Raw genomic sequence first — 16,341 nt, forward strand, 5'->3', positions numbered from 1 at the left:
CAGGATCTTTCTTCAATCTTGAAATCCCTTTTTATATAAATCTGTTCAAACAAGGATGCTCTCTTATTTCTAATCCTGAGTTTATTTATATCTATAAATGTTTATTAATTTTTTACCTTTTATATTATTGGTTATAGTTTTTTTCTTTCTTTTCTAAAAATTCTGTAGCTATCTTTTAAAACACTGAAGACCAGGAATGATGATTTTTATTCAATCTACTTTTAATGTTAGGTTAATATTGTATCATGGTATATTTTAAAACTTGGAAAATAATTACTTATTTAAAAGTTAACAGTAGTAATTTTGAGGTGTATGTATATATGTATAAATTATAAATTTTGAGTTTTTCATTTTCATGTAAAGTCTTCCTATAGGCTTTCAATGCCCAGAAAATACTATTCCACACAATTCACTGATTTGATGCTTTGGATCAAACATCATTCTATACTTTGAATCAGATATAAGTTGAATGAACCAATCCATCTGAAGGAGTTGCATTCTAATATGTGAGGTGAGTATAAAGTAATAACTTTCCTATGTGACAAGTGCTACTATACAGGAAGCATAAAGAGCTATAAGATCTCACAGGAGGGAGACTAAGGAAGCTGTCGAAGAAAAAAATGACATTTGGAGCAGGCCTTGAAGGATGAGTTCACCTTTTTAAAAGAAAAAGATATGATTAAATGATTTAAATGATTTAAAAATAGTATTTATTTGTTTTTATATTAATTCATGTATGTTTTCTTTTTATCTCTTGGATTTTGTGCCTGACCAACATGCATATTTTTAAAGTTATGCATTTTATAACTATTTTATAGTTACTTTTTAATATTTTCAATGTATAAGACAAGAAAAGAAGACATTGAAAAACTGAGGACTATTACTAATGGAAGAAGGCCCTCTAGCTTTCACATAAACGTTAATAAAGTAATAACACATTGCCATGTAATAAAGCCTGATAGTGACTTAATAACAACATAAATGTTCACTGATAATGAATTTATGTTTACATATGTATCTGCACACATCTAGATGCATTTAAATACATACATATATACATATGGATCATAAATGATTATTAAACCTTTTTAAAAGAGATGTAGTTTTCAGCTCTATAGCTATTCCTTGTCAACATAATGTAGTTACCAAATTTTGTGTAAATTTTATTTATTCATTTGACAGAGAGAGAGAGAGAGAGCGTGCACACGCACGCACAAGCAGGGGAGGGGCACAGGGAAAAGCAGATGTCCCCCTGAGTAGGGAGCCTGACACGGGACTCCATTCTAGGGCCCTGAGACCATGACCTCAGCTGAAGACAGATGCTTAACCATCTGAGCCACCCAGGCACCTCCCTCCTCTAGGAATTACTGAAAACAGTTAAGCCTTTAAAGTGTATAATCTTGGATGAGCATGGGCTTTTGTTGGCTCCTGCACTATTTATAGGTTTGTTTGTTTGTTTGTTTTGGGTCCTACTCACCACCTGAATTACTGCATTCAGGGTAGAATTCTGACAACTTCAGCTGTCAGTTTCTTTGATATCATGTCTTGAATGCAGCAGATTTTACCTACCAATAGACTAGGGATACATTAACTGCAACTTGCTTCAAGAGTAGTATTTCTAGATAGGGTCAAGTTTTTCGGTACAGAGTTGCTGTTATTCTCTGAGGAGACATAGACCTCCTGTCCAGATTCCACATAATTCACATATCTTTCTCTCAGTGTTCAAAATATAGAATTTGGGGCATATAAAAAGCTTTCAGAACCATAAAATTACAGCAGTAATTTTATAGATGGGCATTCTCAGATTAGGGTTTATAACTTAGAACCAACTTCTCAAACAATGTTTAGTTAAAAGCTTTTCAACTGTTCCATTTTACTTTCTCATATGACACTGAATTTTCATACTTTTCAAAAATGGAAACACGCTTAGATCCATGGAACATCATTCCCATGCCATCATTAAAGTATTCACTATATATTTAATATCTTAGTACCAGGGGAGCCCCTAGCTGCCACCAATTTACTGTAGGCTGAGGGCAATTGTGTGTGTTTATTTATTTGTTTATGTGCAGGTATCTTCATATTGCCAATCATGCTAACAGATTCTGATTACTTTCTGTGAAGAATACCAACTTAAATGATGTGCAGGTGCCAAATTGTTGAAGAGCTCCTATAAGCATCAACCTTAGTAAGTAAAATTAAATGTGTCAGCATATAGAGGTTATTTTCTAAAAACAGTCCCAGGTTCATATTTCTTATAATTAAATAAAAACTAGAAAGTATTACTTACTGGTAAGAAAATCAATGTTTAGACAGCAAGATGTAGGTAATGAAAGTATCAATGAATGTAGTAGCTCAAAGATCATTTGTTTGCTTGTTTTTCAGATTTTATTTATTTGAGAGAGAGAAAGCGAGAGAGAGAGAGAGAGCACATGAGCAGGGAGGGCAGAGGGAGAGGGAGAAGCCGACTCTCCACTGAGCAGGGAGCCCAACCAGGGCCTCGATCCCAGGACCCTGGCATCATGACCTGAGCTGAAGGCAGACGCTTAACCGGGTGCCACCCAGGCACCCCCTTAAAAAATCATTTGATATAAATGTCTGAGAGGAGGCCTACAGATTGACCACACAGAGATCTATTATGGGGTATGCTATACGGTATCAGAAGGAGTCAACAAAAAGGCACATTCTTTCACATGAAAATCTATTATTTCAAAGAAAGAAAAGAAGATGTATTATTTCAGCATTGCAGGAACAAAGAAATTTTCGACTAACCGAACTAGGCAATCTGATGCTGTTATTTTTATTATTAAAATAGTAAAGTAGCATCAAAACAGCTGACCCTCTGTATAGCTCAAATATGGGGAAACAGACACATCAAAGGTAAATCAATTAATATTTTGGCAAATGAATAGGGGGAAGCCAAAGGGCACTGGAGAGTGCTCTAGAGAGCCCATTTAAACCACGGCAGAATTAAAGATCGATCATATTTTTGCTAATATTGGGAAATTAAATACATGAACAACAGATTCTTAAAGTTTGTGGATGAGATGGTACTGTTAAAATAATTTTGTACCATATTCTTCTCAGTAATAAATAATAGGAACTACAAAGTCCTTCCCCAACCTTATCTTTTAAATTTATCTACTCAAGCAGGTCTGCTGAGTCCTGACCTTCACGCCTCCTTTTAGGGATTCCCGACTGCCTAAAGCATTCTTGCAGTTCTATCTGATCTGTCAACAGCTTTTAATACCAGCATTTTGGGGGATTCTGTTATCCTGTGAAATTTAATCTCACCTATTTAAGCTTGCAGAAAGTACTGGAGGGAATTATTAACAGATTTCCCCTCATCTTCTTAGAGGCTAGTGCTGAGTGATTGGCTGGTTTCCCTGAGGACCCGCAGCTGAGAAGCACTAGTTTGTCAGTAGCATCCTATTTAGCATGTGTGTGAGGCCACCAGGGAGACTGAAAAGACATTTGGAATCAGAATTACATCAATATGCTGATGATGCCTCAATATCTTCGTTTCATCAAACCTGTATCCCGTAGCATTAATGCTTTCTTAACTAAGATGGAAAGTGCCCCCAAACAGCACACTGCTTACAGCTCTAATTAGACAGCTGGAAACGACACTGATGATATGTAAGAGCAGTGGATCAGCAGTCTTGGCATCACCAGGAAACCTGTTAAAAATGCAAATTCTCGGGCCCCTCCCAGACCTACTGAGTCAGAAACTCTGGGACCAAGGCCCAGCAAGCTGTGTTTAACAAGCCCTCCAGGTGATTCTGATGCATACAAAAGTTTGAGAACATCTGCATTGGAAGAATGGGATGTGGGTGTCACTGCTGAATCTATTGGGCGCTGCCTCCAAGTTAAGCAGATTAAAGCACTTCCATATCCAATCACACTGTGCTTGGTTACTAACCACATGATGTTAAATGTAACTGGCTTTTATAATAATTCATATTTGCCACAAAAAGATGAGAGAACTTTATACCATTCTGCATTCCCCATCCTCTAAAACCATCTGAGAATTAGACCGAAGCTTTGCATATAGGCACACTGACATGCTTAACAGTGAGGACCTTAACCAACAAAGAAAAATCACATTATTCCCAAATTCCATCCAAGAGCCTAAACCCATTAAACAACACACATATGTGAGAAAAACCCTAAACATACATTTTTGTCATTCTTCATTGACTTTAAAGAAACCAACCGTAGTTATAGTATGAGTGTATTGGGAGCAGAAAGCATGGGAGGAATAGGAGAAAGACAAAGAAACTGGGCACAACGTTAAATTTTTCATGTTGGTTATAATTTTTTTCTATAGTATATTCTCCCCAAATCCTGTCTTGAAGTATTGAACTTCCTCCTGACAGGTTCATAACTTAGCATTGCCATGTCATGGGCCCTCTTCTGATGTACCAAAACCAAGTAACAGACATGAGGCATTAATACCAGAACCTCTGGTAATTCTGAAAGCTCTGAATTCTAAAAAGAGCACAGGCACTGGTCAAAAACCCAGCTCTAAAATCTATGCATATTCTGATAATGCATTACATATTATTTCTTCTCTCATGCTGAGGAATTTTGCCTAAAATAACCAAATGAACTTTCAAAAGCCTATTATTCTAATACTGGTCTAACCTGGAAAGTATTAGTTGTTTTTGTTTTTGTTTTTGTTTTAAGATTTTATTAGGGACTCCTGGGTGGCTCAGTTAGTTAAGTTGCTGCTTTCTGCTCAGGTCATGACCCCAGGGTCCTGGGATCGAGTCCTACATCAGGCTCCTTGCTCAATAGGGAGCCTGCTTCTCTCTCCACCTTGGCCTGCCACCCTGCCTGCTTGTGTGCTCTCTCTCACACACAAATAAATAAATAAAAATCTTAAAAAAAAAAAAAAAAGATTTTATCAGTTTATTCTGGGGGGAGGAGGAGAGGTAAGGAGAAAGGGGAAGAGGTGAAAAGAGAATCTCAAGCAGACTCCCTGCTGAGTGCAGAGCCCCTTACTGGGCTCTATTTCACAACCCTGATCCTGACCTGAGCCAAAATAAAGAGCCCGGCCCTCAACCAACTGAGTCACTCAGGCACCCCAAAAGTATTAGCTCTCTTAATGTCAGAGGCCCTGATGCCAATTCCCTCCAAAAAACATTCATTTCACAATTCTTTGCTAAACACTTTATATGTGGCCCCACTGTGCTAGGCTGGGGGAAGAAACAAAGGAACCAAGAGAGCTGACCATGGCCCCTGTTCTTATGGACCTCACAGTCAAGTAGTTTGAAGATCATATAAAAAATTTGGTTCCCTGTAAGCCAATTATAAACATCCATTTGTTTTCATGGTTTTAATTAGGCCCCAGATCCACCTTAGTTCTACTAAGCTGTACTGCAATTGGGTGACCTGTTGTTCCACAGACCCATTGTTTTCCAACAATTTGCAAACCATGGCTCAGTCCAGTGAACTCTGGCCTTAGGGCCAGCCGTGACGGGACTCTGACTCTGATCTTTGCATTTTGTAAGCCAGTCCACTGACTAATGGCCTACTCTTCCAGTTAGCCCCAGACAGCCTCCCTTCTTCTGACCAAAACCTCGTTAGTCAGCTTTCAACAGAGCAGTCCTTTTAAAAATTAATTCAGATCTTGGTGCTTCTCTGCTCATAACAGTCCAGTGGCATCCTCTCTCACACAAAAAAGCTAAATGCCTACAAGACCTCACCTAGTGTGCCACAAACTGTCCTCTCTTACACTGTTCCAGTCATACTGACTTATGTTTTTTATATTCCCAGACATTTAACAGCCTTCTTTAATCGCCTTGCCTGGAATGTTTGGCCCCGATCTCTACATTTCCTCACTTCTTCATTTGTTTGCCCCAAAGTCACCTTATTAGAGAGGCCTTCCTGGGCTATCTCATTTACAAGGGCAAATCCTTACTACTTCTTCTACCATACCCTCATCCCAAATACACATGCCTTATACTTCTACCTTCATTAACTTTTCTCCATAGCACTAATAACCTTTCAATACACTATTTATGTGATAGTTAGTTTGACCAACAAGTGTCTTCCCTCAGTAAGTACAAGCTGTATTAAAATTGTATTAAAATTGCCAAGACAATGGCTGATACATAATGTATGCTCAATATGTATAGGTTGATTAAATCAATAAATAAGTAACAAACGTCTACCTCTACCCTCACAAGTAATTACCTGGTCTCATTTTGTGTCTGTGTTCTACTGAGGGTGGAAGAAACAGTCATCACTCATTTCCAGTTACCACTGTTAATGGAAGATGACTATAAGATAAAGTATAAAGTAACTTGCCATTTCCATCTGGGGACATCTTCCCTTCCAACTCTCAAGGTGCAGCTTTTATAATGAAAACTTTTTGATTTTGGAATCAGAAGAACAAGATTTAAAATATTTAGTTCAAAACAAATGTGCCAACTTTCTATTCTTTGCTGAGGCTCTGTGATATGCATGGAGATATACAGGTGAATAAAATTAGCTATTGTCCTCCTTTTATCTTAGGAAAGTCATTTAATTCCAGGATGGATGTTTTCTTTTTATTTGCAACATAATGAAATTATACTAACTGATACTATAGATTTCACTCTAGAAAAAAACCTCCCCAGATGGTATGACCACGCCCACCTTGGATTTTGGGAAAAAAAGTCTGAATGGGTATAATAGATAAAAGAAAACCCAGAGAATAAAGTTGACATCTGAAACGCAGCCATGAACCAGTGGTGACTCTAATATTTTAGTGAGATTAATCTGTAATGTGGTTAATCTACATGTGACAAATTACCTACTGACTATAGTTCTAATTCTTACCTGGTATCAAGACTCCAAATATATTAAGGCATTCTAAAGCAAATCATATTCATAATACTGATTTGGATAAAATTAGTAATTTGCCTTTCTATAAATATGTTTTGTTCTTGTTCTTAGAACTAATATCCTTCATAAGACATTATCTTCCTCTAATAGCATTAAAATTTGAGAAGTCCATGGTACAAGTATCCAGTGGATGCCTCACCAAAGATTCATCACCAGTCACTTGAAAGAATGAAATCATTTTAAATCTGTCATTTTTAGTAAGTTAACTCATTATTAATTCTAAATAATGCTTACATGAGGCTCTTAAAAAAATAATAAATGGCAATCTCTTTGTTCTATTGGTTTCACCACAGAATGAACTGACTTAAAGTATAACCCAGGCATATAACTTTGAATGTAGCTTGTAAACATGACTTATAGAGATTCCAGTTGTCTCTAATTACCACATTCTCCCAATATCCTACATTTTGTGATGAATACCTATTGTTCAGAAATGATGACTTAGCACATTCCACTGTTACTAGTTAAATACAATACATTTCAAAGATACTAACGCTAAGAAAAAGAAGCACTTAATATTGACAAAGATAAATTTCTCATTTTATCCAATAAAGTATTATAAAATAACGTTTTTACTTTGAATGTCTGAGTTGGGGGGGGGGAAACCATGGGTCGCCCAGAAATTTTTTAAATTTGCATTTCATAATTTCAAGAACATTTTGATGACTGAGCTAGGAGACTGCACATCAACAGTTTCATGTCCTAAAATCTGTTGCATTACAACTCCCTATTTTCTGATGATTCCATTTTACCTCCTCGGGGACAGCTCTTATATTAACAAAGCCTTTTCTGAAGACGATGGACACGCGGCGGGCTCCACAACATAAAGCGGATGTCGCACAGTCGAAAGCAGTGTCTCCAGCTCCGAGTACAATCACGACTCCCCGTATCGATGGCAATGGAGAGTGACAGGCGCACATTCCTGAATGATGAAAGGAAAACCCCATTTTCAAGTAGAGAAACCATTTCTGCATGACAGCTCAAAAGATACTTGTACTCAAAGCAGTGTAAAATTGCATCTTGCGGTTGCTGAGGATGGAGTGTCACTATCAAATTATTCTGCTTCATTGAAAGACAGTTTTATTCCCATTTTAAAAATATGCTCATATATGTAATTTCATAGTACCTTTAACTTCTTTTTTCTTTTAGAAGGATCGCTACAACACATTTTGAAGAGCTTAGGTACTAACAAACTGCAATCAATCAATTAAAACATGCTTTGTCAAAGTCATGTTATGTATTTTTAACTTAGTGTCATTAAATTTCTGTTTGTTAGAATGAAAAAATGATCTTTATCATCTGGGTTAACATAACTGACAGCATTTCATGAAAATATTTTACTTAGATATTATTTTCTAGGATTTCTAATGTATAGCCTTGCTATATACTGTATTTAGGAAATTTTGAAAATTTACACACTGAATAAGTGCTTTCTATGTAACTGAAGAATTTTTAACAAGTATTTTCTTGAAATAGTTAAAATGAACTTTCTTTCCTTTACAGTTTTTCCCCGGTTTTGTTTGTAAAATAGAGCTATAAAAGAAACAGGACTTTCTACATGTCCATTTCTCAAGGACGTATATATGAAGACTTGATATCCATATGAAGATTCTCGTAAAAAAGTAAGATGCAGGTTTCTGTATGTGTCAGGTATTGCTGTGTTATCTGATTCAGTAAAACTACTGAGAAGATAAATTACTATAAATGAAATGGCACCATGGGCAGCATAGGCCTATAATCTCAATAAGTGTAATCATCCTGCTCCGAAGAGTACATTTGGGATTATGTAATTGGCCTTTTGTAATTCTCAAAAAGACATGTACTATGACCTTCTTTAGAAAGGGCTGCAGGTACAGAAGCATCCCCTTCTCCTGGGAGGAGGAAGGTGGACATGGTCTACATGTGCTTAGCTGTAAACTTCTGCAGAATGACCTAATAAAGTTTCTTATCTTTTTAAATTGTAGGATAAAAATGGAGGCTTTTATCTTTTCACATGCAATTAGATGTTAGAATAGCTGAACTTTAAGACTTTAAAAATATATGTCTAAAGGATTTAGATGATCTGGTGTAGAGAATATATTATAGTTTCTTTATTACTAAGACTGACCCTCATCCAACCAAAGCACAGGACTGGTTTAAGCTTCTGGTTGTTCCTCAGGCTGCATGTAGTGATATTACATAGAGACCACATACTAGGGTGTCTATCAGTGTTTTCCTTTAGCTTCATATATCTGCTGTTCAGCAAGAAACTCTTTCTGCCTGCTTAGACACAAATGCTGAAAGATATGTGAAAATGTGTCCTACTTTAAAATTAATATATACATATATATGTATATTTGTGTATATATATTTATATTGTATATATACATATATACATATATATTTACATTATATATACATATAAAATATAAAATAGTTCCTAAACTGAAGTTCCTGCCATTTCTTTTAAGAACATCTCCCAGGTGGGGCGCCTGCATGGCTCAGTTGATTGACCATCTGTCTTGGGTTCAGGTTATGATCCCAGGGTCCTTGATGGAGCCCCATGTCTTCAGGCTCCCTGCTCCACAGGGAGTCTGCTTCTCCCTCTCCCTCTGCCTGCTGCTCTCCTGCTTGTACTCTCCCTCTCTGACAAATAAATAAAATCTTAAAAAAAAAAAAAAAGAACATCTTCCAATATTTGTTTAAGACTCTTCCTTTGAAGAAACTTTACATCATGAAGTGTAGACCTCTATATGACAGAATGGAAAAAATCCTTAAGATGATATTTGATTGGAAGATTAAAACAAATGGATGATCCTGAAAAATGATTACATCATATTTGCTTTAAACTTTATACTGCTGTAGCAAAAATGATTTGAGATTTGAACAGTGTCCCCCTGAGCCTAGATTTAACATAAATTTATAATAAATAAACAACATAGGCAACAGTAGGAATACAAAACAATGTTTTACCTGCTTTACTGCTTTTGGCCACAAGTGGCAAAAAGTCTTTGGATGTGTAAAATCCGTGGTTCTGGGTCAGGTCTTTGAAGATATGATTTTTATTGGGGTCTGGCAAACCTAAGTAATAAAAATTTATAAAATCTCGTTAGCAGAAGAAGGCGGTTTTTCCTACTCTATATTTTTAAAAAGTAGAAAGCTGAGATCATGAAAATAATGTGGTTCTGAGAGGAAAAAAAAATCTGTAAGCAAACCAACATAAAAATGTATATAATACATTGTAACAGACCTCAGTGTATACCTTTACTATATAACTAAGCACACACCATAAATCATACATTCAAGTACACATATGGGTATATACAGAAACATGGATACACACAATACACGTACATTTAGTGTTTAAGGGAAAATCAGGTTATATTATTTCCTCATGTCATAAATAAAAAAAATTTCTAGTGTATTAGAGTACTAAATATAAAAAAAAATTACAAATTAAAAACTAAACACAATATGGATATATATGTATCTAGTCCTGAATATGACAGATCATTCGAAGAAAAAAAAAACTTGGAAGAAAAGATGTATTTTAACACAAAAAATCAGCTATTTGATTATTTGGAGCATTATTTTAACAATAAAAGAATGGATAATGAAATAGGGATAATGAAAAATACAAACAGCTTCTAAGCACCAAAACTTTAAATACATTAGTAATTTAGGAACTATAATTTAAAACAATGAAATATTATTTCCTGCCTATTAAAATGTAAAGTAAAAAAATTTAAGAAAATTATACTATATGGCAAGGGTGAAAATGGGACTTCTCATACTCTTTGGTGCAAATACATATTGGTGCTCGATTTCTAGAAAATAGTTCTGAATCTGTACTAAGGGAACACTAAAACATGCAAATAAAGACCTAATGTGCTTAAATAGTCAATGCAAAGAGAGAGAGAGAGAGAGAGAGAGAGAGAATGAAGGAAAACCAGAATGCCAATAAAATGAGTGAGCTTACTTTGAAAAAGAAAAAGGCAACAGAACACAAGGCAAAAAAAAAAAAAAAAAAAAAAAAAACACAAGGCAGCCACTAAAATGAATATTTGAAAAATATCGGAATTGAACTGTAGTCAAAATATAGTCTGAAATGAACTAGCAGGATACAAAACTATATAGTTTGACACAAGTTTCATAAAATTTGAATGGTGATCATTTCTGGTGGTAGGACTGTGGATAATGTATTTTTTCATTATTTCTTTATTTTCCAAATTTTCTACAATAAGCATTCATCAACCATATAATTAGGAACTAACTGCCAAAATTTTGAAAAGAAAATGAATAGCAGACTATTTTTTTTTCAAAGTATAAACAAAGCAAATCTGACAGCAACCACCCTACCATAGAAAAGTATAGAATTAACTCATCTCAGATCCATAAACACAGGGGAATATTTATAGTTTAACTTTATTTACTTCCCCAAGCTCTGGGTTATTCTAGAGAGGTAGGATTTCATTTTATTGTAAATGAAAAGCAATGAGTATGTTGGTGGACACCTAGAGTAATAAGGATGGCCTAAGAATGACTTTCTTAAGTATGATAAGGTAGGTACCCTATCTCATCTGAAAGCTGAAGGGGTCTGTGGATTGAGTGAGTGTATAACCAGCAACAGACTGCTTTGATCCTTCAACTTAATTCAAACATTTTTCTTCCCTGTCCAGCATTGCTTCCTCCCAAGGATTTGCCCTTTGCTCATAGATTATTAGTTTAAGATCACTTGTCATTAAAATTATTTTATTTATCTAGGAAGGTAGGCAAGTCATTTGATTTACTTTGCTTTGGTGGCTTTTTTTTTTTTTTAAAGCTTTTCTTAAATTCCAGTTAGTTAACATACCATGCTTTGGCTTCTTTGTAAATGAAATAAGACTGTTTCCTCATTTTCTGACACAAAGGATTACTCCTTGGGTATATTTATAACATGGAAACTATTACATAAATGTGTGGTTATTTATATAATTCTTTTAGAAAGACTAGGATAGGGAATGGTTACGGTTACATAAAAATAGTGGAGTATGTACTTGAAGACTCTAATAACAAAACAATTTTTCTTGAAAGCTTTAAAAGATGACTATAGTTTTAGGCACATCTGATTAGTCTAACCAATACACACACACACACACCATTTTGAAATTTAAATAAGGACCCTGTCTCCCCTCTTACATATGTTACTATATTATAGAGATAGCATATGTTCTATAGCACTTCATTTTCCTGTAAACACACACACACACACACACACACACACACACACACACAAGAAAAACAACATGGAGTGCTGTGCAATTTCAAGGAGATATGGCAAACAAAAATCTTTAAAAAAGATCAAAAACAAAGCACAGAGAATGTATGTGTCAGATAAAAGTTCTGCATTTACTGTCAATAGAGTCTAATATCCTCCCTTTACTAACTAACTCTTAGTCTGAGCTTTTTTCAATACTTGCCATGATTAAGACACAGAGAGAAATTTACATCGTGATTATTTTCTATAGACCTATTGCTAAAACAACATTTCTAAAGAAATGCAAGGCATTCTTATTGAATATACCACTGGATCCACAGGGAAGACTTTTCCTATCCTGCAAGGATTATTTCACAAGAAAAAAGGTTTGGTAAAATTTAAATTCACTTTTTCACTTGGATCAAGAGACTGACAAGGACAACTGAATTTCCTGCACTTTTACCCCATTCTGCATTTATCACTCTAATGAATTTAACATTTACTGGATCAGATTCTTTCTGTAAATGTTCAGGAGGGCACCAGTTAGATGTTCTGACTTATGGATAATGGCTTAATGAGAGAAACAATGAGCCAGAAATGGGGCAGGATCCATGTGTTATTCATTCTTGCAGCCTCTTTAGCCACACCCCAGGGCACAAATCCTTTTAAGGTCCCAAGGTCCAGGGAAGTCTTCTCCCTAACCTGGGTGGCAGGTCATCCCTTATGACCTAGGGCAATGCATCTGAAGCCCTCCTCACAGAATGTTTGGTAGTCTGGCCCAGCTGCAAAAGTGCCCTAGAGTCTACTAACCATGATGCTGTGGGGTGATTCAGAGCAGGACCTTTATCATTAGCCAGACTCTGGGGTGAGGTCTTCCTCTCTCATTTACCATCTCTGTGATCTTTTGGGAGTGCCAGTAATTGCATGTACTTAGCTAGACTATCAGATGTTCTGGTCAAGGACTAATCTACATATTGCTATGAAGGCATTTTATAAATATGGTTAACATCTATAATCAGTTGACTTTAAGTAAAGGAGACTGTCTTGATCATGTGGGTAGGCCTCATCCAACCAGTGGAAAGGCCTTAAGAATAAAACTGAAGTTTCCCAGAGGAAGAAGAAATATTGCCTGCTGGCCCAGCCCACAGATTTCAAATTTGTCAATTTCCACAATTACATAAGCCAACTCCTTGAAATAAATTCTATAATATGATATATCTGTATCTATAGATCTCCTAATAATTCCGCTAAGGACAACAATTACACACCTCTCACTAATGTGAGATTTAAAGGAATTTATCTACGTATTTATCCATCCATCTATCCATCCAACCAACCATCTATATTAAGCATTGAGACTTAAAACATAATGAATGCTCATTAAACATTAACTATTAATATTAAGATAGATTTATTTATTCTGTAGTTTATCAATTCTCCCAAATTTCACATCTTATGGCAAGGAAAGAATAGAGTTTAAAGTATTAAACCTTAGCAAATTTAAACAAAGTGCTACAAAAAAAGAAAAATGAAGCAATCTTAAGTGAAATATGAGAGATAATGAAACTTGCAAATACCCATCTATCAAAGGAAGATTTCCGTGAGAGTAGGTGGCATATTAATAAATAAGGTATGTGTCTCTATCAGAATGATTTCAAAATGACACTGAAATGACTTTTTAATTCACCTTTCAGTGGGAAGAAGGAGGTTTATGAATAAAGAAGAATTGACAAAGATTTGACAAACAAAACAGCTCAGCTTAGTAGAGGTACACTGTTCTCTTGTCTTTCAAGAAGGCCAGAGAGTTTCTTTGTTCCTCTAGAATAGTTATTGAAGTTTTCGATGTTTTAGCATATATTTATTAAAAGGAACACCACCTTAAGAACTATTGCGAAATGAAAAATTTCAGCTTCTACTAAAATAAATAAATAAAATTCTGCTTATATCACAGAAAGTATAATTTACCATATATTATTTTTTTTAGATTTAGATTATTTACATTTAGATTTTAGATTTAGATTATTTAGATTATAGTCACTGTTCTAGATGCCTGGCATATAGATGGTTTTTACATATTAACTCATTTAATTCTCAAAACAATCCTGTGAAACAAAGAACATTATTTTCTGCATTTTAGATATGAAGAAACTGAGACACATAGAGCTTAAGTAACTTTGCAAACAGTCAGAGAACAAGTAAGTAGCAGTACCAATTTCTAATCTGGACATTTTGGTTATAGAGTCTATGCATTAACTTCAAAATGCTGCCTTTTTTAATATACAATGTCATCATTGAGCCCTGTTATAATGTGATGTTACTTAACAAGTGATACCTAAATCACTTAACAGATATGCATTAAATGCTTCACTGTAAGGCCAAAGGTACGCACACAACAGAGAATGTGTCTGTGGCCAGGTTCCAATCCAGTGATAGAGAAAAGACAGGTTGCTTCTCTAGGCTGTATCTTTGTTTTGTGATTATTTTCTCTAGTACAATTCGTTTTTGAATTGTTTTCCTTCTTAACTGTATTCCTCTTGGGTATCTGCTAGTTATTTTTCAATATTTGATAGTCTTTGAAATATGTATCTCTGCTGTGTTTCCAAAGCACCTCTCTCTGGAACAACTACAGAATACATAACAGCAGTGTAATAATAAATTTTTGTGTTCATATTAAGTTCTGCACAACTTCAGTTAACATTAATAGGATATTAAATACTCTGTTTCATGTTATCATCTAGTAAGTAATAGAAGAGAACTAAGCTTTTAAGGCTGGGTTCTCACAGGTATGGCAGGACATGTTTAAGAATTCCCCAGATTTTATAATATCCGCCTGTGTTACTTCACTGACTCGCTTATTTGGTGTTAATTGAAGGGAGCAAGCATTCATGTGATGCCTCCTATTCTTGATGACATCCATTTGAATGACAGCTAAGCTGTCGTGGGAAAGACAGTGACCAGATGCCTCATGAATCCCACAGACATAGAAGACAGAACACTGAGAGACTGCCCCAAGTTCCTGGCAAAGGAATGTGGCTTACAGAAACAGGATTATAGAAATGGGTCGAGAGCATACCAAATTCTCTACAGGTTTGTCAATTCTTGTTATTCCATACTAGTGCTCTGTCGGTAAGAAGATGTTAGCAGACAAAATACCACTGATTATGTCACTATTCACCAGTGGCTGAAAATAGCAAAATGTGTCTGATGGCAAATATCCTAAGTTTTTCGCTTTTCCAAAGTGCTTTTGTATCTGAGATTTCACTTTCTTCTCACAGAAGGAAACATGTTGTGTGCTCGCAGTCCTCATTTCCTAAGCCTCCTCTGGGGAATGGCGCTGCATGAGGAAGAACACTAAAATGTGCAGATTACACATGGATTCATTAAAAAAAAACTCTCACTGAGGGACACCAAGCTATCCACCACAGCAATCCATCCATGTCTTTGTAAGAGAAATGTCCCTCTGTAAGCACTGCTTTTCTTTATTTCTGTTTATTAAACCTTTAAAAAAAATCTTAATGCCAATTGACTTATTTCTATCATTACTGGTATAGAGAGTATGTGAATAAGAGCAAAACCTCTAAAGTCAGACTTCCTGCATTAAAATTCCAGTTTTAGCACTTACTAGCTACTATGACCTTGGGCCAGTAAATTACTCTTTCTGGGCAGCAGCAGCCTCATCATAGTATTGTTAGGAGAATAAAATGAATACAAATGTGAAGCTCTTTGCAGAGATGTGAAATGGTTCCTTTTATTTGCATCTTCTCCCTAAAAAAAGCTTTTGTTTTTAATATAATAAAGTGATACACTTGTACAGACATAAATTAAAGGTTCACCTAATCCATGATATGCACAATTAATATTACTATGCATTTAAGTGGTCGGTGTTAGGCAGATTGGTATCAGAGTCCATAAAACTTAGCAACCTTGGCTAGAATAAAAGACAGTAGCCAAACCAGGGTATTCTGACCTCATTCATTGTATAGACTACAATGGACCAGGAAATTAGCAAGATTAAGACCCTCTCATGTTTAATTTGGCATTCAAATGGGAGCAGTTAGAGTAACATCAAGCCTCCAAGAGCACTGCCATAGGAGTCTGAAGAATTGGGTTCTAGTTTCATTACTTCCCCTTTCTAGCTATATTTGGATATAATTACTTAATATGATGGCTCTCAAATTCCTTGATTTTAGAATGAAAATGACCCTACTGATGTATAGATTTCTTCTCAAAAT

The 16,341-nt window shown here is 35.4% G+C and overlaps 1 protein-coding gene across 2 annotated transcripts in view; it reads right to left on the bottom strand.

The window, feature by feature from the left end:
• Positions 1 to 16,341, bottom strand: part of DPYD (dihydropyrimidine dehydrogenase) — an 836,293-nt gene that overhangs the window by 463,303 nt on the left and 356,649 nt on the right. For both annotated transcript variants that reach the window (XM_045064888.1, XM_045064890.1), the window contains exons 9-10: positions 9,847 to 9,954; positions 7,647 to 7,816 (exon numbers count right to left, since the gene is read on the bottom strand). In XM_045064888.1, coding sequence (XP_044920823.1) covers positions 7,647 to 7,816; positions 9,847 to 9,954 — 278 coding nt within the window. The remainder of the gene's footprint in view (positions 1 to 7,646; positions 7,817 to 9,846; positions 9,955 to 16,341) is intronic.

The sequence above is a fragment of the Mustela putorius genome, unplaced genomic scaffold (genome assembly GCF_011764305.1).
Source record: "Mustela putorius furo isolate JIRA1106 unplaced genomic scaffold, ASM1176430v1.1 tig00003853_pilon_pilon_pilon, whole genome shotgun sequence".
NCBI lineage: Eukaryota > Metazoa > Chordata > Mammalia > Carnivora > Mustelidae > Mustela > Mustela putorius.